At 47.2% G+C, this 27533-nt stretch overlaps 3 protein-coding genes across 11 annotated transcripts; 2 read left to right on the top strand and 1 right to left on the bottom strand.

The window, feature by feature from the left end:
* Positions 1–1790: 1790 nt before the first annotated feature.
* sec16a (SEC16 homolog A, endoplasmic reticulum export factor) lies at positions 1791–20225 on the top strand. 8 transcript variants are annotated; one of them, XM_062553594.1, is made up of 31 exons: positions 1791–1907; positions 4039–6917; positions 7636–7748; positions 7944–8047; positions 8181–8331; positions 8552–8765; positions 9118–9274; positions 9437–9579; positions 10504–10565; positions 10835–10973; positions 11171–11410; positions 11862–11959; positions 12072–12153; positions 12260–12377; positions 12633–12744; positions 12912–13017; positions 13608–13748; positions 14179–14292; positions 14537–14717; positions 15321–15943; positions 16150–16197; positions 16459–16626; positions 16881–16952; positions 17088–17144; positions 17289–17421; positions 17646–17795; positions 17911–17972; positions 18216–18269; positions 18580–18639; positions 19031–19084; positions 19351–20225. In XM_062553594.1, the coding sequence occupies exons 2-31, from the start codon at positions 4074–4076 to the stop codon at positions 19417–19419; spliced, it is 6669 nt and encodes a 2222-aa protein (XP_062409578.1). In that variant the 5' UTR covers positions 1791–1907; positions 4039–4073; the 3' UTR covers positions 19420–20225. The 8 variants fall into 8 exon arrangements, with proteins under 8 accessions (XP_062409578.1, XP_062409579.1, XP_062409580.1 ...); XM_062553595.1 differs by having other exon boundaries at positions 7941–8047; positions 8555–8765; XM_062553596.1 differs by having other exon boundaries at positions 7941–8047; positions 19034–19084.
* A 159-nt stretch (positions 20226–20384) lies between these two features.
* Positions 20385–22664, bottom strand: LOC134100991 (uncharacterized). Of its 2 annotated transcripts, none has more exons than XM_062554512.1 (6): positions 22364–22664; positions 22044–22149; positions 21849–21958; positions 21657–21756; positions 21441–21568; positions 20385–21271 (listed from the first exon to the last, which is right to left on the bottom strand). In XM_062554512.1, the coding sequence occupies exons 1-6, from the start codon at positions 22452–22454 to the stop codon at positions 21144–21146; spliced, it is 663 nt and encodes a 220-aa protein (XP_062410496.1). In that variant the 5' UTR covers positions 22455–22664; the 3' UTR covers positions 20385–21143. The 2 variants fall into 2 exon arrangements, with proteins under 2 accessions (XP_062410496.1, XP_062410497.1); XM_062554513.1 differs by having other exon boundaries at positions 21441–21565.
* A 252-nt stretch (positions 22665–22916) lies between these two features.
* On the top strand, positions 22917–25326 carry rpl28 (ribosomal protein L28). The gene is made up of 5 exons (XM_062554511.1): positions 22917–22979; positions 23791–23877; positions 24257–24380; positions 24517–24635; positions 25181–25326. Exons 2-5 carry the CDS (start codon positions 23797–23799, stop codon positions 25268–25270), a joined length of 414 nt encoding a protein of 137 aa, XP_062410495.1. The 5' UTR covers positions 22917–22979; positions 23791–23796; the 3' UTR covers positions 25271–25326.
* Positions 25327–27533: the final 2207 nt, after the last annotated feature.

Raw genomic sequence — 27533 nt, 5'->3', positions numbered from 1 at the left:
CAGGTCACAGTGTAGATAGATAGATAGATAGATAGATACTTTATTGATCCCCAAGGGGAAATTCAGTGTGCCAGAGTCAATGACGTTCTCTCTAGAAAGCTCTACTCTTCCACTGGTTCTCCCCAGGAGTGTGTGCTTCACCTCCCTTGTAGCCTACATTCTCTACACCAAGCTGCAGAAGTCAGTTTGATAACAGACCAATCATCAAGTTTGCCGATGACTGTCATAATTTCTCTGCCTAAGGGAGGATCTTGTCCCAGAGTTTGTCACTTGGTATAATGAATCCTGGTCATTGATTTTAGAAGGTCGGCTCCCGCTCCCAAGCCTATTGAGGATTGGAAGTGAACTAGTAGGTTGTTACAAATATCTGCTGTAGGAACTGTGCTGAATAACAAATTGTGTTTCTAGACTAATGCAGAGGCTATCTTTAAGAAGGTCCAACATTGTCTCTACTTTTTAAGAAAAATGTATGTTAAATGTGTGCACAAGAATGATGACTGTTTTATAAATCTTTTATTGAGTCAGTCCTTTCTTTGTCGGGTCTTTTGGCAACCTAACCTTGCCGAACGAAAGAAGCTGGTAGGGTTATAGGGGTGAATCCGTTTCCACTCACTTAGGAAGTCTCTGACCAGTTTGGACTGTGTTGACCATCCCCTCTATGAAGAGTTTTTGATTATACCCTCAGGTAGAAGGTATAGAGTTCTCACCCAGGACTAAAAGTTAGGCCTATACCAACTCTGCTTTGTATCTACTGCCATTAATGTGCTGATTGCTTAAATGATGTCACTATTGCACTTTCTGCTCCATTTGCACACTGTACTTTTGGACTATTGCTCATTTTGGCTCCTCTAGGGAGTGATTTTGCGCTGTATTTTATTTAATGTAGGCTACTGGTCCTGGACTATCTGTGTTGTAATGCTGTCTTCATTGTTAGGCTATTTATTAACTTGTGTGTTGTGTTGTTGGAGTGTGTTCTTAACACCTGGCTGCAACTTCATCCTACCCCTGACTTGGCAGTGTTCAGAATGAATCCTGCATCATCTGCACCTGCTTGGTCTGTAGGCACACTGCATCACAAGGAGGGAGCTGCCAACTAACAACACACATTGTATAAGTAGGCTATGACTAATTTACCCTGTTAAGTTATTTTGGCTCTGAGTCTCAGAATTTCAGTAGTTGTGTTGCATCTTTATTGTGTAGGCTACATGCCAATAAACTTGATACTACTCAATCTCAACACTGACAATTTCACGGCATTTACATTAATCTGTCATGTGGATGTGACAAATAAACATCCTTGTATCCATATCAACACATGAATTGCATTCACCCAGTGTTGAATTAGCCTATTGCATGTCAGTGTCATCACCAACAGCTTTAGTTTGTGTTGTAAAATGCAAAATGCAAAACACAGCCATGATTCCAGAAACATCGACGTTTCTGTTATTCTTTGATAGGCCAGAGTGGTAGAGAAAGCTTTCACTGACTTCACCGTTTGCCACCTGTCAAGATGTTATTTCAAAGCAGACCTTTTGTACGCCACAAGAGGGCAATAGTTATATCTATCAATTTCCGGGTGATAGTGTGAACTCAGGGTTCGAACTTGTAGCACAAGGTGTGTAAAATGCTAACATCATCATCAATAAAGTTACTTTTTATTTTTTAGTCGCAGACATAAATTACTGGTTTAGGTGTTGGGACGTTACACAGATAAATCATTTCACTGTCCGAGAACGAACATGACGCAAGGGTGTTTGTGATAGTGACGTTTCAGGTACACGTCGCCTAGCAGGATGTGCTTGGCAAAGATGGCGGTCGACTGCCAGCCTCACTGCCCTACACATTAGTGAAAATTCATAATTATTCTTTCCGCAGATTGAGATTCAGTTCTCAACAATACACGAGTGGTAAGCAAAATCACTTTTCGAATACCTCTGTTTCATTCTGATATCTTCTACGTGTGTGGTTAAGTGGTAACTTCCATGTCGTAACTTTAACTAGCCTTGATAGCTAACCGGATAGCGAATTCTGGTTTGCTGTTTGCTAGCGTTGTGTCAGCACCGGAGTTGTCAATTACATAGTTAGTTTGATTACTATATTCTACCACAATAGCAGTGGGTGTCAGTTCTGCAGAACAGTTGATCAAATCAGAGTTTCTTGGAATGTGCTGATGTTGCAGTTAAAGTGTATGCGATGAACATTAAAGGAACAGTATGAAAAGCTGGTAAGGAAGAGGTCTTCTTGGCTGGCTAACTAGCTTGCATGCTAGCTTAATGTTTCTGTTATTTGACCGGTAGGTCCTTAGAGTTACACTTAAACGTTTGTTTCACTCGCTATTTGACATGCTTATTTTTACCTGACAACACCTATCAGTATTTATTACCCTGCAATCTGGGAGGCCGCTGTTGATCGAATGTGATAGCTAGTTTATCACCTCTTTTGACGTGTGGTGATGTCTCGTATGTCTTAGCTTAGCCGAACCACTACATCGAGAGATAGCCGTACTTATGTGTTTTCTTAAAGGGTTGATCTTGCGGCTTTTGGTTGCGATCATGATGTCTCGCTAAAATTGCTATGTAGGCAAGTGGTGTGTATTTGTTTGCACTTGTACGAGACGGTATAGCGCTTTCAGTTACACAGTGACAGTTGTGAAGAGAGGGGTAGCTAATCTGTAAGCCATTTAAAGGTAGATGTGCCTTAGAGGCATTAGGTTTGCTAGCTGGATATACTAACAATAACCATCCTGTTTGCACATCGAGTTCCTGTAATGTTATTTACCAAAGTCTGTTCGGGCAACCTTTTGAAGTGCCAAATCAGCAACTCGCTATACTTTACACAGTGCTGGCTATTAGAGAATCTGACAGCATCAATGTCAGTGGCCTTAGGCTTAGACGGACCCTGGTGGGGGTGTAGATAGCAGATGCTATGTGACGTTTTTAATAGTAAGGATTTGAGTTCTCCGACCGGCATCATCATACGCAAACGCTAGTGAAGAGAGCGTTGGTATTTTCCTGGCGATAACAGCCCAGGACATCCACTGATAAGATGGCATTTAGTAAGGTTGAAGTAATTCTATTTATTTAGAAGAGAGTAGGCCAGACCTATGTTAGGGCGTTAGATATGTTGTGAAATGGAGAGAACACCTCAACTGTGTCCGTTTAGTGGCTGAGAAGGATACGGGTAAGGGAGCCAAAACAGCGTGTATCCTGTTTAGAAAAGGAATCAAGTGGTGCCAAAGTCCAGAGCAAGATTATTCAGCGTTCTGCTTTTGTGTTGCGTAATGATGTCATTCACATTTAAATACACATAGCGATGGATCTTAAGGCAGTTAAATGTCTACTTCTGAATATTAGACATGGTCAGTAACCGCTAATCTCACCCTCCAACATCCCGATGTGAAAACATTGGTTATTAATCTGTTATATGTTTCCTTCAAAATATGTCCACACTAGCCTTATGCCATTATGCCACGAAATTATTGTTATGTTGATCTTAGGTAAGCATAGAGAAGGAGTAAGTGTGGCCTACTTGGCCAACCAGATTTGCACCATAAATGTGACAGCTGGCATACTTGACATGTTTGCTTTAGCTGTAGATTTACTGAGTGCTAAACCAAGTAACTAGAATGAAGCCTGTGTGCTCGTTGTCTTGAATCATGTTGTAAATCGCTACATTGAGGCATATGTTGTAGATATATTTGGCTAGTAGGCCTACTGAAAGATCCCTCTGATATTGTGTTCAGTAAGGCCCAATTAGCACTCAAGATGCACAGCATGTGCATAGCAACATGTTCTTTCAACTGTTCTCATGAAATTATATCATTAGTCATTACGTATTGGAGAATATTTGTTTTGACAACAATTGCTAACTACACCTCATAATAGGCACTCTCTGTTTAATAATGTCTATTTGCTTTTTAGGATTTTCCATAATCCTTGGCCATTGACATAAATGAGTAGAATAAACTCTTAAGCACTTTGGCTGAAGTGCCTTATTTAAGAGCGACTTATCCTTTGTGTGTTTACGGTTATTTTCCAGAGTGTGTGTGTTTGGAGAGGAGTGTTGAAGAGGTCATGCAGCCCCCTCCTCGCAAAACCCCTCCAAATGCAGTTGGAGGGCCTCCACCCACGTCCGGGCCCAATGCCTTCCGGAGGACCCGCCCCCACAAGCATGGGGCTGCTGCTGCTGCTGCTGCCTCCATGGCAACGGCACCACCTACCCAACCAATGACTGACCCGTTTGCCTTTGGGAGACAAGCCATGCCTCCTCCCATGGCCAGTAATACTCCACCTCCCAGCAGCAACCACCTTCCAATGCAGCCCCCAAATGCAGCAGCAGCCTTTACCCAGAATTCCCTGCTGCTGCAGTCTGCTCCCCCTTCCGCCTCGGGCGTGAGCGTGTTCACCCCGCAGCCGCCCCCCACTGAGCAAGCCTACTTCAACTCCCGAGAGCCTCCCGCCTATGTATCCCACAATTCCCCTCCAGATCCTCCCCAGGCGGCATCGCCCCCCGCGCAAAGTGGGCCGTTTCAGCCGCAGGCCTCCCAGCCTTCGCCCTGGATGTATGACCACGGCAGCCGTCCTCCGTCTGTACAGAACTACTTCCAGCCGACCAGTGACCACTCGCAGCCTTTCCCACCGCCTCCCCCCGGCCCCTCGCCACACATGCATCAGCAGAACATGGGCCTGCCTGGACACTTTCCCTCGCAGCACTACAACGCGGCGTCTTTCGAGGCCCAGGGCTATTTAAGCCAACCCCTGCCCCAGGCGGAGGCCGTGCCCTACAGCCAGCCCACGGAGGCCGGAACCCTGGGCATGTTCTTCCGCAGCAACGACGTGGAGAACATCGAGACGCCGTCCGGAGACGCGCAGGTCAACGGGGTCTCTCACCTCCCACACGCTCCGGAGCCGGTCCAGCCCGTGGCCGCCGCCGGCGCGACAGGAGGCGCCCAGTTCGACACCGTGGAGAACTTGGAGTGCGTCCCGAACTTGGAGGTGCTTCCGAACGAGCCGGCGCCGCACCCGTACGAGACCGGCCCCAACCTGGAGACCCCGGATCAGGTCCCGCGGCCTGCACGCTCCGCCAGCGTCTCGTCATGCCACAGCAACGTCAGCCACCACAGCGGCCGTCAACAGAGTGGCGTCATGGGCACCTTCATCCAGCAGGAGAGCGCCCGGCCCCCGGATCCCGGGGCATCGCCCTCGGCCGGGTATTTCGAGCAGATCGACTCGGCCCCCTCCGCTGAGGCGTGCGCCTTCCCCACCCCAAGCCCGCCCAAGCCGGTGGGAGTGTTCCAGTCGAGCGCCAACTCCTCGTTCGAGCCCGTGCGCTCGCACTCGACACACCCGGTGGCCCAGATGCAGCCGGTGGCCGACCGCGCGCGCGTGGTGATGGAGAGGTCGGACAGCATCCCCGCCGCCGCCGCCGCCCCCGGCGACATGCTGCCCGGCAACCTCGAGCAGCCGCCGGACGACCAGGAGACCCAGTTCCTGCCCGGGAGTGTGGCCATGGCCGGGGAGCGCGGCCCGCCGGGGCTGAACAGACCGGCGCCGCGACGCCTGTGCGACAGTCCCGCCACCACGCTCTGGGCGCCCAACAACTCGGCCAGCCTCAGCGGGAACATCCTGCTGGCCCCCGCCGCGCCTCCCCTGGCCGTCTCGTTGGTCACTGCCGCGCCCGCCGAGGTCATCCAGCCCCCCGAGGACGGCCCGCTGGACCTGCAGCCCGCCAACCGGCAGCCGGCGCTGCTGCCACCTCCGCCTTCGGAGAACATGGAGAACCCGCCGGATCACGGCCTGCTGAGCCCCGGCCTGCTGAGCCCCGGCCCCCAGGCAAGTCTGGGCTACGCCTCGCTGCTGGTGTCCACTCCCCCCGCCGAGGCGCTCAACCAATCCGTGCTGATCGCGCCGCCCTCCTCCAATTACAGCGTGATTGCCCCTCCGCAGGGCCTGGCCTACGCCGCTCACCCCAACAGCTTCGCGGAGATGCCTCTGCTGGCGCGCCCGCCATCTCTGGCCAATCCGCAGTCGCCTCTCGCCGCCAATCAGCTGCCGATTTTCCCCCAAGCTTCCAGAAGCTTCACCCCTAATCAGAGTCCGCTCAACTTGGCGCCAGAGACCAAGGAAGCCGCCAAGCCCCTCCCTCTGGTCACCAGCAGCCAGTCACTGCGAGGGGACAGTCAGTCCACGCCGCCTGTTAATTCCCAAGCTTTACCTTCTTCCTCTGCAGCCAATCAGAATCAACCTTCAAATTACGAGCTACTTGATTTCTCTATGCACCAATCGCTAAGCTCCAATCAGGCGCCGACTCCGCCTCAGCCGCAGCTGGCCAATCCAGCAGCACAGGTGGGTAACGCCCCCGGTTCCGGTTTCTACCTGCAGGTTACCAAAGACGCCCAGCAGGGCGCGCAGGGGGAGGGCGATGGCGGCGGCGTGTCTGAGTGTGGTGCCCGGCCACCCAGCGTGCCCATGGCTGTCGCCCAGCCGGCGCCCTCGCTGCCAGCAGCAGCAGCTGCCGCACAGCAGCCTCCACTGCCACGGACATCCTCCGCCACAGCCATGCCCTCAGCAGTGCCTGCAGGGGTGCCCGCGGCTGTGCCCACGCCTACCCCTCCTCCAGCCCTGGCTATGCCTCCTCCAGCTATGCCGCCTCCGGCCATGCCTCCACCGGCTGCCCCTCCAGGAGGCGCTGCTCCCCTGCCCCAGCCTCAGCCCCCACCCCACGGCGACCCCGCGCGTCCCCCGTCGGTGGCAGGTGGCGTCCCTCCCTACGGGCCACCCCATCCTCAGGGTCCACCCATGCCACCCGGCCAAGGAGGATACTACAGCGCGGGCTACCCAGAGTACTACGACGGCAGAGGGCAGTACCCTGCGCAGGCCTATCCGGCGCACGACCCCAGAGCCCAGCCATATCAACAGGTGAAGCGCCCGTTTGCAATGTTTACAATGCTGTGTCTGTACGAGGAGAGTGGTGAATGAACCACTGCCTTCACCATATTACAGTCCTCCACTGTGTGTAAACTCAATCAGTCATGTGTGTGTGGGAGCTCCACTATGTGCCGCTCATATTACCCATGTGACTGGCTAAATGACTATCACATAACATCTCTGACTTGGAGCTCAACTGACATCCTACTACACCACACATCTGAAGGGACCATCTTATTACAGTAAGATTAGGCGGGCCACCTCAGAACATGCTTGGTCCATTAGTGCAACAGTGTAGTATTTCAATACTGTGTGACTATTAATGACCGTTATCAGGTAGCAGTTTATATCAAGGGTGGGCTTTCATGTCTGCAGTGAGCCAGTGAAACAAAAAGGTGTCAGTCCATCTAAGCAGCTGAACATTGGATTCTATGTTCATGAGATCATCACAATTGATTATAGTGAATTGTCCTTGAAAGTAGTCTACAGTTCTGTTGCTTGATTGGATGGAATTTCTGCAGTTATGCTGCCTTCTTAAGAAAATGTTTCCTCGCCACACAATATATTGATAATCTATCATCTATAAATAATGAGCATTGCTGAACACTATCCTGTGTTGCTGTAGTGCAGTGTGTTACACAATTGTATACCGCGCTGTTGTGTAATGAGTGGCTTGCTTCGTAATGCTGACTTTGTGTGCCTCTCACAGGATGACCCATATCGCAGAGCTGACCCACGTTACGCCCGCTATGAGGCCGAGCGGCAACAACCCGAGAGACCCAGCTCCCGCTCCAGTCAGTACTCCGAGAGGTCCCACTCCAGGTACCTGGACTCGGTCGCTCACTCATACACACACACACACACACACACACACGCAAGCAGACACTCAAAACAAATCAGCCACAAATCCTTGAGCCTTCATGGAATGATGGACACTCAACACAGAGACACAAATAGACGTGATGATGCCGTGATGATGACGCCTCTTTCTGTGCCTCTCTCTCCCCCCACCAGTAGACAGGGCTATGAAGACTACCAGGCCCCTCCTGCTCCTCCTCCTCCCAGGAACGCCCAAGATGAATACTATGCCGAGTACTACAAGAAGCAGCAGTATGACTATGGTGATTATTTCTTTCTTGTTTTGTTTTGTCAGTCAACCTCACTTTTTTGCGCAGAAAGCAATCTGTATGTGAATAGCTGAATAATTGATTTTGATAACTAAATGTATGATGCTGTCTGTGTGTGTTTGTGTAGAACGGAGTCGTTGGTATGATCCAAATGCTGCCTATGACCCTCGCTACCGAGGATACTATGATCAGGCATCCTACAACTGGTACAATTACAACCAAGAGGCCTATCGCAGGGGAGAAAACTACTACAACTATGGTCAACAGTACCTGAACAGGTACATGAACTGTCATGACTGCATAATTCTTACTCTCACCCATACACACTCCTTTCCCTCCCCACAACCCAGATGTACACACACACACACACACACACACACACTCAGAAACGTATGTACTATTATACACTCCTGAATACAGGCATGCTCACACTTGTTATGGGCCCGCTCTCACCTGTGGCTTGATGGCATGGTTTTGACTTGTGTGTTTGTATTGCAGCAGTACCAGTAGACGTGAGGGCTTTGACGACCCGTGGCGTTACTACCCGGGCTATGACACAAGCTTCGAGGAAGACTACCGGCGGCAGCGCGACCCCTACGGCGACGAGTTTGACCGGCGGAGCGTCGGCAGCGAGCGGTCCTCGCACAGTGTCCACTCGCACAGCTCGCGCACACAGAGCCGCAGAAACAGCTTCAGCTCACACTCACAGCAGGTGTGTGTGTGTGTGTGTGTGTGTGTGTGTGTGTGTGTGTGTGTGTGTGTGTGTGTGTGTGTGTGTGTGTGTGTGTGTGTGTGTGTGTGTGTGTGTGTGTGTGTGTGTGTGTGTGTGTGTGTGTGTGTGTGTGTGTGTGTGTGTGTGTGTGTGTGTGTGTGTGTGTGTGTGTGTGCTTGTAGGCATGAAACCAGTGTCTTTCGTTTCTTGGTGTTTTGAGCCCCCAATGTTGTCTGCTGTCTGGAAGACGACATTGGGGGCTCAAAACACCATCGAGCTCGTCTTTCCCCTGTCGAGGTGTTTGTTTGTGTTTGGGGGGGCATGTATAACCACCCTCTTTTACCCTCTGCAGAGTCAGGTGTACAGGAGCCAGCCTGACCTGGTTGCAGCTACTTATGACCCCAGCATGTCTGGCCTGCCTCTGGATTACTCCAGCTACAGTCAGTATCCCACACAGCAGGACACGCAGCAGTACACCGACACCAACAGCTGGCCCGCCATTGAGCAACGTTAGTGTCTGCATTATCCAACTGTTTCTCTCTGAATGTGTTTTTGGACTTTGCCTGTGCATTGTTTTCAAAGTATGTGTTCAGTGTTTTGTGTATTTTTTGTAATATGTTAATATATGTTTGTTGGAAGGTTTATAATAAACATTCTTGTGTCTTGTCTAGCACCCCCACGGCCCCTGACACCAGAGAAGTACTCGGTTCCCCACCGCTGTGCGCGGTTTGGTGCTGCCGGTCAACTGATCATAGTCCAGCCCAACATGCCTTCGGCTGGGCAGCCGGCCCTCATTGAAGTGCACAACATGGAGGTAAACGTGGCGATGACCTCTGACCCGCTTCACCCATGATCCTTTGCAGATCCAGTGATAAGGTCGCGTGTGGAAACCCTCACCCTCAACCCTTATGACTTTGCACGTGGTGTCGTGCGAGAGGCAGTCACTGTTTCAGACCCTCCTCAGCCATCTCAGCTGCTGTGCTGATACAGCATCTTCACTTGTGCTCACAGCATCATTTTCTTGCTAACGCCCCGAAAGCTCCCTTTGTTTGAACTGGTGATGGTACTCGTGAGGTTGGCCGTTGAGTACGGTACATCTAATGCCCCTTTTTCTCTCAGAAACTCTTCTATGGTGGATAAATTTATGCCATTTGGTGAATAAACCGTAAATATGAATATTGGTGAAGATGGATAATGGTCTACCACAATGCACCTTCATTTTGACCATATCTTATATTTTATGGCCGATTTTGCCATAAAACTTTTTTGCCGAATCTTCTTTACACTAGATTTAAACTTAATAACGTGCATTGTGGTACCCCTAGATCACTATCAATCTTCACCAAACGTCATATTTACTGTTTATTCATCAAAGAGTTTTTGAGAGAAAGACGGGCATTTGATGCACCCTACCGTTGAGGTCTTGCTGGTGTAGGAGCTCACGTGTGCAGGTGCTCCCAATGTTGAGATGGCCTTAGTCCCTTATGAAAGTCCTGTCTGGCTCCCCAATGGCTTTAGGTAGCACTAAGAAGCTAAGGATGATTAGCTCTGCTGCAGCAGCAGCGGCAGTACTGTAGTAGTGAATAACACTAATATTCCGTAATGCTGTTAATCTGTCATGTTGAGGGTTTTTCTGTTGCTTATGCAGTCTAAAGCCCGTAATGCGGTTCTGTTGTCAGTCTGGATTGGTTTAGTGGGCTGATGGCTGTCGGCTGACAAGCCCTCGTTGTCGTTTCAGACGCTGATGCAGGATTCTCCGGAGCAGACAGAGCTACGTGCATTCCCCGGACCTCTCATCAAGTGAGTCACACACACAACAGCAATAAGCTGCACACATACAAACACACACAACAGTTTAGCCTCACAGACACTCACACATATAAACACACACACACAAACATTTTTTTCCAACCACACAATGGAGGCAGCAAATGAACACAAATGACAGGCTCATATTTCTTCATTCTCTGTGGAACAAAATGACAGACACTGGGCATATACGCACACCAATTGTTTTACAACGGACCCCCGCTATTTCTCTGACTACTCTTATTGTTATGTCTGTGTAGGGAGGAGACGCATAAAGTGGACGTTATCAAGTTTGCCCAAAATAAGGGCATGGAGTGCATGCGCAGCGATGACCTTATCGACAAGTATTCTGCCTGCCTTATATGGGAGTTCATCATGTTGATGTGCCGTCAAAATGGGGTAAGGTTGTCCTAGTTATTCCACTCATAACAACTCTACTAATAACAGTGATAAATGGAAGAAGTTGCAAGTGTAAAGATTTTCCTATCAGCATTCCCAGAGCATTACAGATGAGAATTAGTTGCAGTAAGGCTGACAATGGTGAAGGTGTGTTGGTATGATCATCTAAACGTATCCTTTGTAACTGTTCCGCTCAGACCGTTGTGGGCACAGACATCGCCGACCTCCTGCTTCGCGAGCACCGCTCGGTGTGGCTGCCCGGCAAGTCTCCCAACGAGGCCAACCTGATCGACTTCACCAACGAGGCCCTGGAGCAGCCCGAGGAGGCGGAGCAGGGCGCGCTCTCCCTCATCTCCGACACCTTCATGAGCGTGCCCGAGAACATCGGCAAGGAGACGGAGCGCTTCCGCGAGCTGCTGCTGTTCGGACGCAAAAAGGTAGCTGTGCGGCGCGCACACACAAACGCACACATACTCGTCGTTAGATTTATTGCATCCTTGCAGAAGATCAGGAAGATTATTATGACCACTTCTAGTGTAGTGTATACTGAAGGAGTTGTCAAAGCTTTTTTCCCCCCAATTTTTGGTCAACAATTCCCGGGTCACCGAAACACTGGGCAGCATGAGTCTTGGTGGGCATGAAATCCTGCTAAACTTTTTTTGGAAAACAAGTGTTTGGTGTGCGGGAGTGGGTTGGTTGTGGCCCCCCAGGCACCAAACGTTTAGAGATTTTTTTGTGTCTTTTTCTTAGTGCCAGTCATATTTTGTGCCGCTATGTAGTACATCTAGTTAGTTTAGGATTCACTGGAAATCCCATCATGGATGAATGCATGCCAGTGACTCAATTCTCAGCCTTCTCAATGTGTGTGTGTTTGTGTGTATCCGTTAGGATGCTCTGGAGTCAGCCATGAAAAATGGTTTGTGGGGTCACGCTTTGCTATTGGCCAGTAAGATGGACAGCAGGACTCACGCCAGAGTCATGACCAGGTACGTGCAGTACATACACTCCTATGCATTACTGCTGCTAGAAATGCAAATAAAGACCATAAGAATGTATGGATGATGTGTTTAAATGTATGGATGCTTTTGTGTTTCTCAGGTTTGCCAACAGTTTACCCATCAATGACCCACTTCAGACTGTTTACCAGCTCATGTCTGGGAGGATGCCAGCCGCTGCTACAGTAAGTGTGTGTGTGTGTGTGTGTGTGAATCACGGTGTCATGTAACATTTTCTCCTTAACCATCTGTCCCTCTCTCCTTCTCTCGTCCCCTCTCTCTGCCCTACAGTGTTGCGGCGATGAGAAGTGGGGCGACTGGCGCCCCCACTTGGCCATGGTGCTGTCCAACCTCACCCACACGGTGGACCTGGACATGCGCACCATCGCCACCATGGGCGACACCCTGGGTGAGTGAGCCCGGCCCGGCCCAGTGCTCTAGACGTGCCGCGGCACAATAGCACCCACACAGGCTTTTATTTATCACCATTATTCTCCAACCATGACTCAGCAAATTTGACAGTCGTTGCATCTAAATAGACAGCAGGCAGAGGCAGGGGATCAAAGCACAAGTGTGTTATGTGTACCTGCATGTCAGGGAAGCGTGCATTTGATCTGAGCGTGTCTGTTGTTCTGTGTGTGTGTGTCTGTGTGTCTTGTCACAGCCTCCAAGGGACTGGTGGACGCGGCCCACTTCTGCTACCTGATGGCTCAGGTGGGGCTGGGAGTGTTCACTAAGAAGAGCACCAAGATGGTGTTGATTGGCTCCAACCACGGGTATGTCACTGGCTCGCTCAGTCTCACACACACACACACACACACACACACACACACACACACACACACAGACACAGGCTTTGGGAAATTGGTGGATTGCAGATGAAGATGGTGGTGGTTGGCTGCAGTGACTCAGTGCTGTTCTCTTCGGTCTCCTCCTCCCTCAGCTTGCCGTTTGTGAAGTTCTGCTCGTCCGAGGCCATCCAGCGCACGGAGGCGTACGAATATGCCCAGTCCCTGGGCTCCCAGCCACTCTGCCTGCCCAACTTCCAGGTGTGTGTGTGTGTGTGTGTGTGTGTGCGTGTGTGTGTGTGTGTGTGCATGCCGTACGTGTTTGAGTTTTCGTGTGTGTGTGTATGTGTAAGTGTGTGCATGCCAAGTATGGAGACTGATTGACAGTACTGTGCCCCACATTACTCTCTGAGAGCTGCTATTTGGAGAATAGCTAGAAAGTGGTCTTTTATGTGCTGCCCGCATTACGTAACCAGCACAGTCAGTGGTGCACTTAATCTTGAGTGCCGGTTTGAATTTCTGCTTCAGAGAAAGTTTGGAAGCTATTGAACGAATTGCATATAGCTCTTTATTAAATGAGTTTTATAAGCACCAGGTGCCAGTACCATATAGCAATCAGGCTCACTGTATTAAGTGAGTTATGTACTCTTAACCAGTTTCATAGCATACCATACTTCAACTAATTTCAAGTTCAAGTTTCAATAATTTATTGCCATATCAATCAGTTGATTGGAATTTGTATTGGTGCCATTCCAGTTATTTGGGGTTGTGTTGAACTTGAGAATGAGACATTTAATTTTTGAGCTGTTTCACCTGTGTGTGTGTGTGTGTGTGTGTGTGTTTTCCACCAGGTGTTCAAGTTCATCTACGCGTGTCGCCTTGCCGAGTCTGGGCTGTGTGCCCAGGCTTTCCATTACTGCGAGGTCATCAGCCGATCTCTGCTGACACAGTCACACTACCACTCGGTGGAGTTCGTCGGCCAGCTCATAGAGGTACACACACACACACACACACGCAGCACCATGTATCACTTATCCATTATAGCTTCATCTCAGGTATACACTGTCAGATAGTTAATCAGTGCTTGTTGGCAGATATCTGATGTTTTCCCGTTCCTGGTCTGCTCAGTAACAGGTTCCTGGTTGTGTGTGTGTGTGTGTGTGTGTTTGCAGATGTCTGTTTGGTAACAGGCTCCTGGTTGTGTGTGTGTTTGATTGCAGATGTCTGTTCAGTAACAGGTTCCTGGTTGTGTGTGTGTGTTTGATTCCAGATGTCTGTTCGGTAACAGGTTCCTGGTTGTGTGTGTGTGTTTGATTGCAGATGTCTGTTTGGTAACAGGCTCCTGGTTGCGTGTGTGTTTGATTGCAGCTGTTCAGTAACAGGTTCCTGGTTGTGTGTGTGTGTGTGTGTGTTTGATTGCAGATGTCAGCTCGGTTGCGGTTCTATGACCCCCAGCTGAAGGAGAAGCCCGAGCAGGAGCTCTTCCTGGAGCCCGACTGGCTGCTGCACCTGCGGCAGCTGGACAGACAGATCCAGGTCAGCGTCTCTGTTGGTCTCTCCGCTCCATGTCCCCTGGTCACTGGTGGAGTCCCGCTGGGTGTTAACATCTGAGCTGACAGCAGGATGTTTGTTTATGATGTTTGTTTAGTGTGTGTGTGTGTGTGTGTGTGTGTGTGTGTGTGTGTGTGTGGGTGGGTGTGTTATGTGTGTTTCGGTAGTGTTTGTTTGTTTGAAGACTCCCTTGGTGTGTGTTTGAGTGTTGTGTTGTGTGTCCCTGCAGGGAGGGGAGATCACGTTCAGAGACCGCGGGACGCCCCAGCTGTACCCCTGCTCCTCCCCCAGCTCTGAGGAGCCCCCCACCCCGCCCAACGCCTCCACCCACACCCCCGACTCCTCCAACCCGCTCATGGCCACGCTCATGCCCGGGGCTCCACTGCCTGCTGTCCAGCTCATGCCGCCAGGTACCACACACACACACACACACACACACACACACACAAGCACACAGAAGCAAACACACCCCCCCCCAAACACAGTCTTTCATTCTCACATTTCTCCAATCCTCCATGTCATCTGTGGTGCCATCTGTTGGGTTGGGAGGAAAGTTGGTTGCTACCCTTGATGTAAATGAAGACGCATGAAGATGCATTTTACCTGAATCAAATTGATGAAGAAAATGCCACTATTGAGACTAGGGGAATTCTTATCTTACTATTGGATTTGAGAATTACATCTCAAAGTACCCATTATTCCGTAATTATTTACCTCCGCTAAGGAGGTATGTTTTCATCGGGGACCGGCTGTTTGTTAGCAAGTTAACTCAAAAAGTCAGGGATGGATTTCGATTAAATTTTCAGGGAAGGTCGAACATGACCCAAGGAAAATTAAATTGTGGGAGTGATCCGTAATTTCGTCGGGATTCCGGAGGCGTTTATGTATTTAGCTTAGTGGTGTAATGGCATGGTATGGCCATGTGGTGGCGATCTGAATAGTTTAGTTTCTAGTTGATCATTTCTCATGTAGTCTCTCTCTCTCTAACTCCTCTCATGGTGTTCCTGTCTCAGCGCCACCCACCATTCTGCAGGACGGTGCGCCCCCTGCAGCCCAGAGCCCAGACGCTGGCGGCTTCTACCCGACCGTGCCCACGCCAGCCGTGCCCATGTTCTACCAGCCAGACAGCAACTCGCCACACACTGGACCCCCACTAACAAACTCTGAGCAGATGACTCCTCAGATACCCGGTCAAGTACCTGGTCAAATGGCCCCTCCTATGCCAGGGCAAATGCCAGGGCAGATGCCAGGCCAAATGCCAGGCCAAATGCCAGGGCAGATGCCAGGGCAGATGCCAGGCCAAATGCCAGGCCAAATGCCAGGCCAAATGCCAGGACAGATGCCAGGACAGATGCCAGGCCAAATGCCAGGACAACATCCCCCTCAGATGCCCGGGCAGATGCCGCCTCAAATGCTGGGGCAAATGCAGGGGCAGATGTCTCAGCCTATGCCCGGGCAAATGCCAGGATACATGCCACCTCCTATGCCTGGGCAAATGCCAGGGCAAATGTCTCATCCCATGCCTGGTCAGATGCCTCCGCAGATGCCTGGAGGAGATGGGCCTGCGCCACCCTCTCCTCAGATGCCTCCCACTCAGCCTCCCCAGATGGACTTCTTCGACCACATGGCTCACCTGGTACGGACACCGTAACTGTGTTTGTATGTGGTTAAAAAGGGCATGGAGCGGTGTGTGTGTGTGTGTGTGTGTGTGTGTGTGTGTGTGTGTGTGTGGATTTGCGTGTTTGCTGCGGCTGCGGCTGTGCCATTACTTGCTGTGTATGCGCTTGCAGTAGCTTGTGTTTTGTGCATGTGGAAGAACTGAATGGAAACTTGTTTTCTCAGGGCACGGGCAGGAGATCCAGGACCACCTCGCAGTCTTCTATGCATATGGTTAGCTAGACTCCTGGATGTGTTTCTTTTTGTGTGTGTGTGTGTGTGTGTGTGTGTGTGTGTGTGTGTGTGTGTGTGTTTTTGTGTGTTTTTGTGTTTGAGCAATCGCTTCAATAGTACATTTTCAATTGGGTGAATGTTGTACTGACACAGCATGACGTTGTTTTTTTAAAATGTATTTTTATAACGAATTCTTAACCTATAACAATCTAGTGTGCTAGTTGTAGTTTAAAGCTTCCCCTCTCATGTCTTTGCCTACAGGGACCAGGCCGTCGTTCGCGGACAACGTCCGAGTCGTCCACCCACTCAACCGGACGCGAGCGAAGCAGCTCCCTGGTTAATCAGGGCTCTCCACCTCCACCCCCCATCCCAGAGGCGCCGTCCGCACAGGAAGTCTCTAAGAAAAGCAAGAAAGAGTCACCAAAAAAGGTACTCGCAAATACACTCCTACGTAGGCAAGCCATGCATTGCACATTGAAGTTTTGTTTTGGAAGTCTAAATCACTAGCATAACATAATATCAATCAATCGTTCAATCAATCTGTTGGTTGATTGATGATGATCATAGTCCTACTGATAACAATATGCAACATTACCCAGTTTCACACTGGCATTATAGTGGAACGGCGGCTGTGTTTGGTGTATGAACATGCCTACATTAGTGTGTCTTATGTTTGCTGTTAGGGCGGTGGATGGTTCACTTGGCTTTACTCAAAGAAGAATGAAGCTCACCTCCCTGACGACAAACATAAATCTGTGAGTTCCTTCTTTCTCTCGTCCTCTGTCAAACATCCTCTGTTTGTTTACGTTTGTCACCTTAGCAACGGTTTCCATGGGACTCTGCATCTGTATCCAGTGTTCCTTTTCTCATGAGATTTAATGTTGTTTCAGATCGTCTGGGACGAGAAAAAGCAGAAATGGGTGAATCAGGATGAACCAGAGGAGGAGGTGCGTGTGTGTTTCTGTGTGTGTGTGTGTGTGTGTGTGTGTGCGAGTTTTGGTTTGTAAGTGTCTGTGCACAGTATTTACATGTTTAGTCACCGTGGCATGTTTTGTTTGCATCAGGTATTCATTCATTTTGTTCTATTGCAGTATAAGCCCCCTCCTCCACCCCCATCCTTCCCCAAGATGGCTCCAACCGCAGGGCCCGGTCCTGGTTTTGGTCCTGGTCCCGGTGCTGGACCGGGCTCTGGGCCACCGGTCAACATGTTCTCCAGGAGAGCTGGTGAGGTCCAGCTCCACCAGGGCTCCTCTCATTACACACAGTAGAAACACGGCCATGCTGGCTAGACTCTAGGTGCAATAGGTGGATTAGGAAGTTAATTATTTGTGTTTGATCTCGTGTGTGTGTGTGTGTATTTAGTAGTAGATGAACTGTTCTAACATTAATTGCTGATAATTAATTGCTGATTAATCCTGTCTCTGTCTGTGTGTATATGTGTGTGTTAGGCACCAAGAGCCGCTATGTGGATGTGTTGAACCCGGGCAGAGGGGGTGGTGGTGGTGCGCCTGCGCCCATGCCTGCTCCTATGCCGGCTGACCTTTTTGCTCCTCTTGCCCCTATGCCCATACCACCCAACCTATTTACCCCGAACGCAGGTTAGTGTGTGTGTGAACGTGAGCGTGTGAGCGTATGTGTGTGTGTGAGCGTGTGTGAGCATTGGTGACTGTGAGCGAGAGAGATATCATATTAAATCTGCTTGTATTTCTGCAGCTGATGAACCACAGCCAGCAGAGGGGAACACAGCTGATGGTGTGAACCAGAGTCAGCCTCAGGTAAAGATACAGTGAGGACAGAACATGCATACGGTCTACCTAAGGGCTGAGGCACTTGTGCTGTTCTCGATGTGTTGAGTCAACTCTCCTTCTCTCTGTCTCTCCCTCCCTCTCTCTGTCTCTCTCTCCCTCCCTCTCTCTCTCCTCTCTTTCTCCTCTCTTTCTCCTCTCTCTGTCTCTCTCTCCCTCCCCCCCTCTCTTTCTCCTCTCTCTCTCCTTCTCTCTCTCCTTCTCTCTCTCTAGATGTTTAATCCCACTCTGCTGCCTCAGTGCCCAGAGGGATCTCAGTCAGGCGAGGTGAGCTTGTGTGAATGCACCCGTTCTACTTTCTTTTACTACACAAATGCTGACGCTCACACACACACACACACACACACACACACACATAACACACACACACACACACACATAACACACACACACACACACACACACACATAACACATACACACATACACACACACACACGATAATGTACTTGAATCAGAGCATGTGTGTGATGGCCTGGATTGTAAATCTGAAATGCTTTGAGGTGTGTAATCGGGGATAATGAGCATGCGATTGATTTGGGCTTGTGTTTGTGTGTGTGTGTGTGTGTATCTTTTAGCTGTCCAGATCTAGTTCAATGAGTTCTTTATCACGTGAAGTGAGTCAGCACTTAAATCAGGTATCTAAATCTGGGCTCCCTCATTTACATGTCACAGACACACACACACACACACTCTCACATACACACACACACACACACACACACACACAGAATATACACCAGTCTATGTGGACATAACACCCTCATCCCTAACATCCACAAGCTTGGTGCTCCCATATCCAATACTCCATTAACTCTCCTCTGCGCCTCTAACACTGTTAACCTGTGCTTTTAACTGGCTGAGAGCTTAGCCAATAAGCTAATTCTGTTGCTCTGCTCCTGTCCCACCCCCTTCATCAACAACCAATCACCTTATGCATGCATCACCATCATCATCACCATCAGTGTGGGAGTGTGAGGATCAGGTGGTGGTTGTTTTGTAACCGTTGTCATGGTAATTCTGTTTCAGCAGGCCCCACCGGCTGGAGGCGTAACCTTCTATAACCCCGCCCAATTTGCACAGGTAATTTGTGCAATGGAGAATTTGTGTATCCTAAGCCTGCTAGCATTTGATTGTGGGAGGTCGAATCTGATCTACAGAAACGTATCAAAGTTCATGTTAAGGGGTTGACACATGTTTAAGTTGTAATCATTGTAGAGAGCTCAGACAAGGTAAGTTTTGAAAATCAAAAAGTGCATAAAACATATACACGCACTCTTAAAAACAAATCTCTCTCTGTTCTATCCCCCCCCTCCCCCTCCCCTTTCCTTCCCTCGCCTCCGTCTCAGGCGCCTCCAGCGGCCACGCGCGTCGGGGGACGACTGGGTGGACAGAGAGAGTATCCCACCCTCAAGTGACCGCTGCTGTTCCTCACAAGGGCTTCGTAACGCTGCGAATTCATTCATTCATCCATTCATTTTAAACCTTAATCATCAATTCATGCCTTCCCCTCCCCAATACTCATGTCCTGCTCATCAGTGTCTGCTTTGATTTAATTTTTTTTTTTTTTTTTTGTCTGGAGCCATGAATGTGTGTGTGTGTGTGTAAGTGAGTGAACGAGTGAGTAGAGAGCCTGCTAGTCAGGATTTTGTTATGTGCAATAATGATCACTAGTAGACTGCATTCTTCGATTTTGTTTTTTCCCCCCTCTCTTTCTGTTCTGTCTGGCCATTTCAGGTGTGTGAGAGTGTGTGTTAAGTATGTGGTGGGTGAAGACAGCAAGGGCTAATCTCAGCTCCTGCTGTGCTTACATTGTTGGGAGTGTTAATCTCTTTTTACATATTTATAAAACGTTTTGTCCCTGGGAGAAAGCCTTGCCATGTCTTTCTCGCCCAATCACAACAGTCAAAAAAAGACTTCCATCTCATCCAGAAGATTGTCTCATCTTCCCATGAACTTTCTCTAATCACCTCATCACTGCTCTTTTTATTTTATTTTATTTTATTTTGTTGATTGTGATTTTTTGTGTGTTTGGTGTCTCAACTCCTCTCATCCCTGTATTTCAGTAGAGATGGATTGTGGTATTCCATAAACCCAAAGTATCGCTGTGTTTGAAGGAACAGGAGATCAACTTTCTTAGATGTTTAGAATTGACTGTAAAATTATTGACAAATGTAAAAGAAAGTGATAATAAAGATATTTTTGCTCTTTAGTACTTTGAAAAGTGGGCTTGTGCACTTTCTCATGTCTTGTAAATATACAGCTCAATATGGCCAATCGATTAATAGAAAACCTTGATTTATTACTTACTTAGAACCCTAGCTTCATAGATTAAAGCCCCATTATGCAAGACTTTATATTTAGCTCACGTCATCAGTCTCTTCGACATACTAGGCAGTCCAATAGAAATCTTAATGGTGCTACCTCAGGCTGGAAAGTACACAACATATACACCATACACACCATTCTTACACACTTTGTAACCAGTGTCACAAAAACATGTGAGCCGGGAAGTAGAGTGACGAATATTGGCTGTTGATGTAACACACCTGACGAGCTAATAACTACCGGATTTATTTTTTTATTTCTCACACAGCCTCAAGTTGAGTTAACTTGTGATGCAGTTGTATTGTAGCTAATGATATTTAGCAGATATTTACTGTCCAGACAATGCTCTAATAGGGGACATTAGATACAGTATATACTTCAGACGAAACATACAACTTGGACAAGGATTAGGGACATGTTCAATAACCAGTCCATATCAACAGTTGAATACTCTTAAGGACAAACTGAATGTTCCTTTTCTACTCTTTCACAGAAAAAATATTTCCTGAGTGACCCAGGAGAACAGTTTTTCAGTTGTGAACTTGGAAAAGAAAACCAAGTAATCATTGTAAAAAAAATACAAACATGGTATTGGAGCTATAATGTCATAGAAGTTCAACATGACTGAACCATCTCATCAACCAACATGGCTTCCTTCCTGCAATAGCAGGATTTCTCTACTCGTCGCTTGGGTTGGAGTCCTTTCCTCTGTCCACATACAGGAACTGGGCAAGGAATTGTCTGACTCATGTCTGTTGGCCTGTGATGGCGGGCAACTGTGCAATTCAGCTTCAATGAATGAACACATCTCACATTATTCCGAACTGTGGGTGTGGGTGAGTGATTGCAGAGCACTCTGTGCCCTTTTAACGGCAACCTCAAGCATGGAGTGGTCTTTCATGACTTGATTCAAGCTCTTTGAGTCCATCTCCAACAGCATACCTACAGATAGACACAAATCGTACACATTTTTGCGTGCTGTCTCTTTAAGAGGAGCAGAAACAACATAAAAGGAGTGACATGTTCAGTGCCATCTTGTGCAGGATCACAACAAAAGTAAAAGGTAAGGTTAACCTTCAAATATTTGTACAGTTACAACTGGCCAACTCACCTGTGATGTCAGCTGAGTGGGTGGGGTCTATCTGTTTCACAAGGTTGAACAGTTTTTCTCCAACGGATTCGGATTCAACCTCGGAATCAGAGCTTTCAATCATGTTGGTTCCCTCCTCCTCCTGCCTACTTACACAACAATAAGGGGACATGAACTTGTACTGTTTAATTGTAGGTGCAGAGAGCAACAAAAGTACAGAATTTCAAGCATACATACTCAAGCAGTGTTTTTAAGGCAATGTTGATCTTCTTTTCCAGCAATTCAGGATCTGACAGGATTTGAAGAATGGCCTCCTTGTTCTGTTCCAACAGCATGCCTGTGTACACAAATCACAAGGGGTAATCCTTGCCCATATGTTCGGCACTTACTGAATAACATGGACTGTGTCTTATCACAAAGAAAGGTTACCTGTGATTTTGTGTGTGTGGCCGGTGTTGTGAAGGTCGATGAGATCGTAGAGTCGTTCACCCAAAGAGTCCGAAGAGGCAGATGTCTCCTCTACCTCACACACCACCTGACTAAGAGGCAGAGTCATGATCGTGAGTGCATGTCACCAATACAACATCTGAGTATGAACACTGAGACTATGACTTGATTTAGTACCTGTCTGGGCTGAGAGCCTGAAGTGCTCTGCTTATTCCATCATTAAGGACAGACTCATCTTGTAACATCTGCTTGATGACTTTGTCAGGCAGTTCCAGCATCATCCCTACATCCAGTCAAAACAAAAGGGTCTCACCACATAGCATAGCCAATCATGCCACAGATCTGCATATGGATACTCTTCAAGCAGTGGTAACAACACTAAGACTATAACATCAATTGCAGTCGCAGTTTAGGAATAGGAAGTACACGTAATGTTATGGCAATAAAACTCTAACAGTGTAAACAAATGGCCAGTGATCTACTACAAAATTCCTCACCAGTCAGTTTACCCGCGATTTCTCCATGTTTAGAAAATATGAGGTCATAGAGTTTCTCTCCGAGTTCGTCCATTTCTTCCTCCTCGTTCATGATGATGCATCAATGTATCTAGCAAGTATTTTGTAACATCTGACTGCAACTAGCTAGATTTTTACTATATTCCTGTTTTACTTTATGAATACAAGTTATCTTGGTAGTGTTAGCCACATACATAATAGTTAAGATCTAGCGTTGCCATTACAATTTCCTGAAAAGGTTAAATATCCTGTAAAATTTACTTGCAGATGTGGACATATTTATTTTGGCGCACAAGAGTGACGTATTTAATCAGTGCCGAAGTACATTTTTTGTACTGATGCAGCGCCAAACCCGCCGCACCAAATAGTGCACTCAGAAAATTAATAATATACAGGATTTCCTTTTTACTAAATACTACTAGAACTAAAAGTGTGATACACTGACATAAAATAAAATGTGTGCATTAATTTTACTTGAACCATTTTACCGTATTTCCCAAATACTAATAAGATGCAGGGCATGCAGGGGCGTAATGATCTACAACATTTTACCGGATGCGAAGATAGTTCCTTTTCCTCCCTCTTCCTGCGCTGAAAGGTAACGTGGTCGGATTTTCTTCGCTTCAACTTATGTAATTTTGTATCTAATAAGATCATTATTGTTGCTGTAGTCTTCTTTTTACACCGTAAGTAGCATAACAACATTTCAGTTTTCTAAAATCGGTGTTATAGTGAGAACTGGTGCTATTAATTTAATGTAATACTTCACGAGGCTGTCGGTGCCGCACTACTGAAGATTTTGAGGCCTTGCTTCCTTGCGTACTCGTGTGCTGAATGGAAGTTAACGTTAGCATAGCAAGTCATTTTGGGACCATAATTAATATTTTTCTATCATAGTGCAGGTATATATTTAAGTAGCGTCATTTTTGGTTTAACAAAGTCATGAAGCTGTTTGCGGTGTTGTGAACCTCTCCCGTCTTGTAACGTATGCTCAGTTTGTTGGCATATTAGCTTAGCCATTTGTACCTAGCCTAATGTCACCTGTCGATGTAAGTTAAGGCTTATGGTGGTTGTGTACCGTTTTTCGTAACCTTTACTATAGTTTTGTCTGTGATGGTAATTAAGGTCAATATTCACAGTTATAACGTGTTGATAATTACCACAAGGGTGTCAGCTTGCTGAAATCTAATCAAACCTGGTGACAGTAGAAATGGCCAGACTGCCTCCTTGTTGCCTTAACTTCCGTCACTTGATATAGTAAACGTTTTGTTGAATTGTTTTGAATGCACTTTTTCGGGTAACCCAGTGGGCTTAAGCCTTTAGGAAGTGAATGCCACACTACTTAATGAGAGGAGAATCTACAATATCAGTTGATTCATGCCTACTGTTTCTCTTCACTGCATTTGCAGGTAAAGATGTCGTCTCATCTGCAGTGGATGGTTATCAGGGACTGCTCCAGTTACCTCATCAAGAGGAACGGACAGACTTACAGCACTGTAAGTAAAGTGTACATATAGTGTAGTACCTTGAATGTGATTGTGATCCATAACATGCTCTGCCAGGTGTGTATGATCAGCATCACTGATGGAAAGCTACTGTCTTAATATGTTGTAGAGCTGTATGAATCTGAGATGTGATTAAGTAAATGATAAAAGATTTGACTAGCAACTTTGTCTTTGATGCCTAAGCTGTACAGAATATGGCTAGATGGTGCCATGATGCTGGAAGGCGTGCATTGCGTAGGTTGAGAGAGAAAATGTTGAGGATCTTCTCTGAACGACCAAGAGATGAAGCTGCTGGTCCTCATTCAATGTCCTGAACAGTGAATTACACATTGGAATGAACTAAGAGTATCCATTTGTTTGCCTTTTGTAGGAGGCCAACAACCTCAAGTCTCGCAACTCCTTCCGCTTCAATGGTCTTGTCCACCGCAAGTCTGTAGGAGTGGATGCTGCAGCCGATGGAAAGGGTGTGGTTGTCGTGCTGAAGAAGAGAGCAGGTATCAAGCTCAATAACCGCTTTACTCATTTTGTCAAGCTCAATAACTGATCTACTCATTTGTGCACTGTGGCACATGACTTAAGTGTTATGGGTGTGTAAGCTGATTGAATGAATTCATGGATGTGTGTTTTCAGGCCAGCGTAAACCTGTCAACTCCTTTGAGAAGATCACAATCAACAAGAACGCCAGAGCCACACTGAGCAGCCTGCGTCACATCATCCGCAAGAATCACTACAGGAGAGACCTGCGCATGGTACGCACAGCCACACACTCTTTGCCTAAAGCATGCGTGGAATACAAGTGATGGGTCATATTCTTGTACACTCTGCAAAAGTTTGACCGTTGTGTTTCTGAAACAATTAAGTAATGGACACAGGTTAAGTTTACCTGTTCAATAACTGCATTGCATTTCCAGTTAAGCAGTTGGCAGAAGTGTAAGTGAATTTACACACCGTTATGTGGTGTTTTAAGAAGACCACCTGAACACCTACACAGGGCTTTCAGCTCTGCGGCACTGCATCTGAATTTATGTGTGGGCTGTTTTTAGGATTTGAAAATGGACAGTTCTATACCTTAAGCCTACCTTACACTGACACGATTTGGGAAAGATTCTTGAAAGATTGTAGTCTTTTAACTAATTCAGGCTACTCAAAAGACTACAATCTTTTAAGAATCTTTCCCAAATCTTGTCAGTGTAAGGTAGGCTTTACCTGGGCATCAACGGCTGTGTGTGCTGTATGTACTTTTGACTAGCTGATGCACATTGTGGCTCACTGGTTGGTTGTGTTGCTCCCTCAGGCTGCCCTGCGTCGTGCCAGTGCCATCCTGCGTAGCCAGAAGCCCGTGGTGGTGAAGAAGAAGCGCACCCGTGCCACCAAGACCGCATAAGCAGCCACTCGTGCACCATGTGTTATCTTCAAATAAAGACATTTTGTTCAAAAACATCCAGTTCTTCTGTTGATCTTTTCTCAGCACTGCTGCAAAGGTCTAATTGTTATTATAGTTGGTGTAACCCCAATATTTTTGGGGTATTTTAGTGGAAATGAAATTGAAAAGGTTTTTGTCGGTAGTGAGGTGGAACATTTGTCCAATGACTAACACAATCCACTTGCATATACTACTTGGGTACAGGTACTTCCGTGCAGCACCATGTCGTGGTCATATTAATTACCGCTTTGCTGTTCATAGTTTATTAGCTGATAGCCTGGCGTTGTCAGATGTTTGAATCAATTTGTATTTTAGGTCGGTAGACATGAATCAATGCTCTCAAACGTGACTGTCCAGTGGACTTGTACTTTAGCAAAGACATATCTGATGGCGTATCCATTAATTGTCCTTGAATAGTTTGCTGAATGGGCACACTGGGGTCAGAGAACTCTGGCTGAAGTATACTTTTCTCCACCCCTGATATCTGCGTGGGGCATATAGCATGTGGTTTATCTACCCCTGAGTAGAATATCCTGATTTTGGGCTTTTTACATCTGACCAGTGACCGAGTAGTTCTAGTACGCTAACTAGCCAAAAGCTGAAGCCAAAATCAATGGTAGTGAAGATATAATGTTGAACTTTATAATAATTTCATTCATCTAAGTGAGGACAATTCAGTGACCTTTTTTTTTTAAAATATGTTTTTATAAAGTCAAATCAACTTTACCTTCTCTATCAAGCTCCGATTTGCACAGCAATGTGCTCTAATGTCTACCTAATTCTGCCATTAGGGAAATGATGTCTGCATCAAATTCACTCAATTTCACACAAAGGAGTAAACCTTGGATGGTCTGCTGCACAGCAGTGATCTATTTGTCACAAAGAATCATGGGAAGGGCAAAATGGAAGCACTCTTAATTAAACAGCAGAGTGGTGATGGCCTGTTTGTATTGATCTCTGCTGTGGGAGAGGAAGAGGTGATGCTTGTGCCAATCTATTGCGTGCACACTCTTTTAGCCCAACTATGCATTGTCACAAGCTGAAACATCTTAAACTAAAAGCACATTGACCAACAGGTACAAGAATGAAACGCAATATTTTGTATATATTCTGCAAAACAATGCATAATGTGCAACATGCAGAAAACTGAAATGAAAACCTTGTTACATAACTCCCCTTATTGTGTGCCCATGTGGAAATATTGAATCAATCTCAGTTCACAGTTGGGCCGTTGTCAACTGAGTGCGTGTGTGTGTGTGTGTGTGTGTGTGTGTGTGTGTGTGTGTGTGTGTGTATGGCCAGGGTATTGACCGGTACTGTGGGACTTCTGCACGTTGGTGCACGGTTCTGAGTGATCGAGGGCCCCGCTGCTCAGATGCGCGCGTGGCTGTCCAAGAATGCGGTGGTGCGTGTGTGTTCTGGCGGTGCTGCATGTGAGCATGGCCTTCGAGCTGCAGGACACCATCCATGCTCTCATCGAGGAGAACATCCACCTGCACGACCAGCTGGAGAATCTCACCAAGGCCCTGAGAGAGCTGCGACAGCTGCTGCTGCACAATGCTGGAGGTATGGCCATGTTTCTTTTTCTTGTTCTCCCTCTCTCTCTTCTCTCTCAGTCTCTCTCTTCTCTGTCTTTTCTCTCTCTTTCTTTCTTTCTCACACACACATAAAACATTTCTTATTCTGTGTCCTTGACATTTAAGATTTGAGTAAGAGTTGTATGCCATACTAGTTATTTTTTGTGAACAAAAAAACCCTTTATTTGCTCTGCTCCCTTTCTGTGTGTATTTCTCTCATTGTCTGTGCCCCATTCTCTTATCCCCATTCCCCTTCGTTCATCACTCTCTCCACACCCCTCTTGTTTTTGCCCGCTCTGTCCTCTATGTCCTCCAATCACACAACATCGATGTTTTTTTGCCTTTGTCACTGTTTTTATCCATCCAATGGCACGTCAACATTCAGCTTCACTCAACCTTTTGCATAGAAGATTATTATTCATTTATGATACATTTATTTACCACAGCACTTGTGTTTGTGTGTGTGTGTGTGTGTGTGTGTGTGTGTGTGTGTGTGTGTCTGTGTGTGTGTCTGTGTGTGTGTCTGTATGCGTCGCTCAGATATATATATATATATATATATATTTCTTTCTTTATGACTTACGAAGACAAAAACGTGTTGTCATCTCTGCCCCCCAGAACAAACTACTGTCAACCAGGAGGAGCTT

The sequence above is a fragment of the Sardina pilchardus genome, chromosome 14 (assembly GCF_963854185.1).
Source record: "Sardina pilchardus chromosome 14, fSarPil1.1, whole genome shotgun sequence".
NCBI classification, from domain to species: domain Eukaryota; kingdom Metazoa; phylum Chordata; class Actinopteri; order Clupeiformes; family Clupeidae; genus Sardina; species Sardina pilchardus.
The sequence above is the reverse complement of the archived record's forward strand: the minus strand, read 5'-3'. Positions and strand labels throughout refer to the sequence as shown.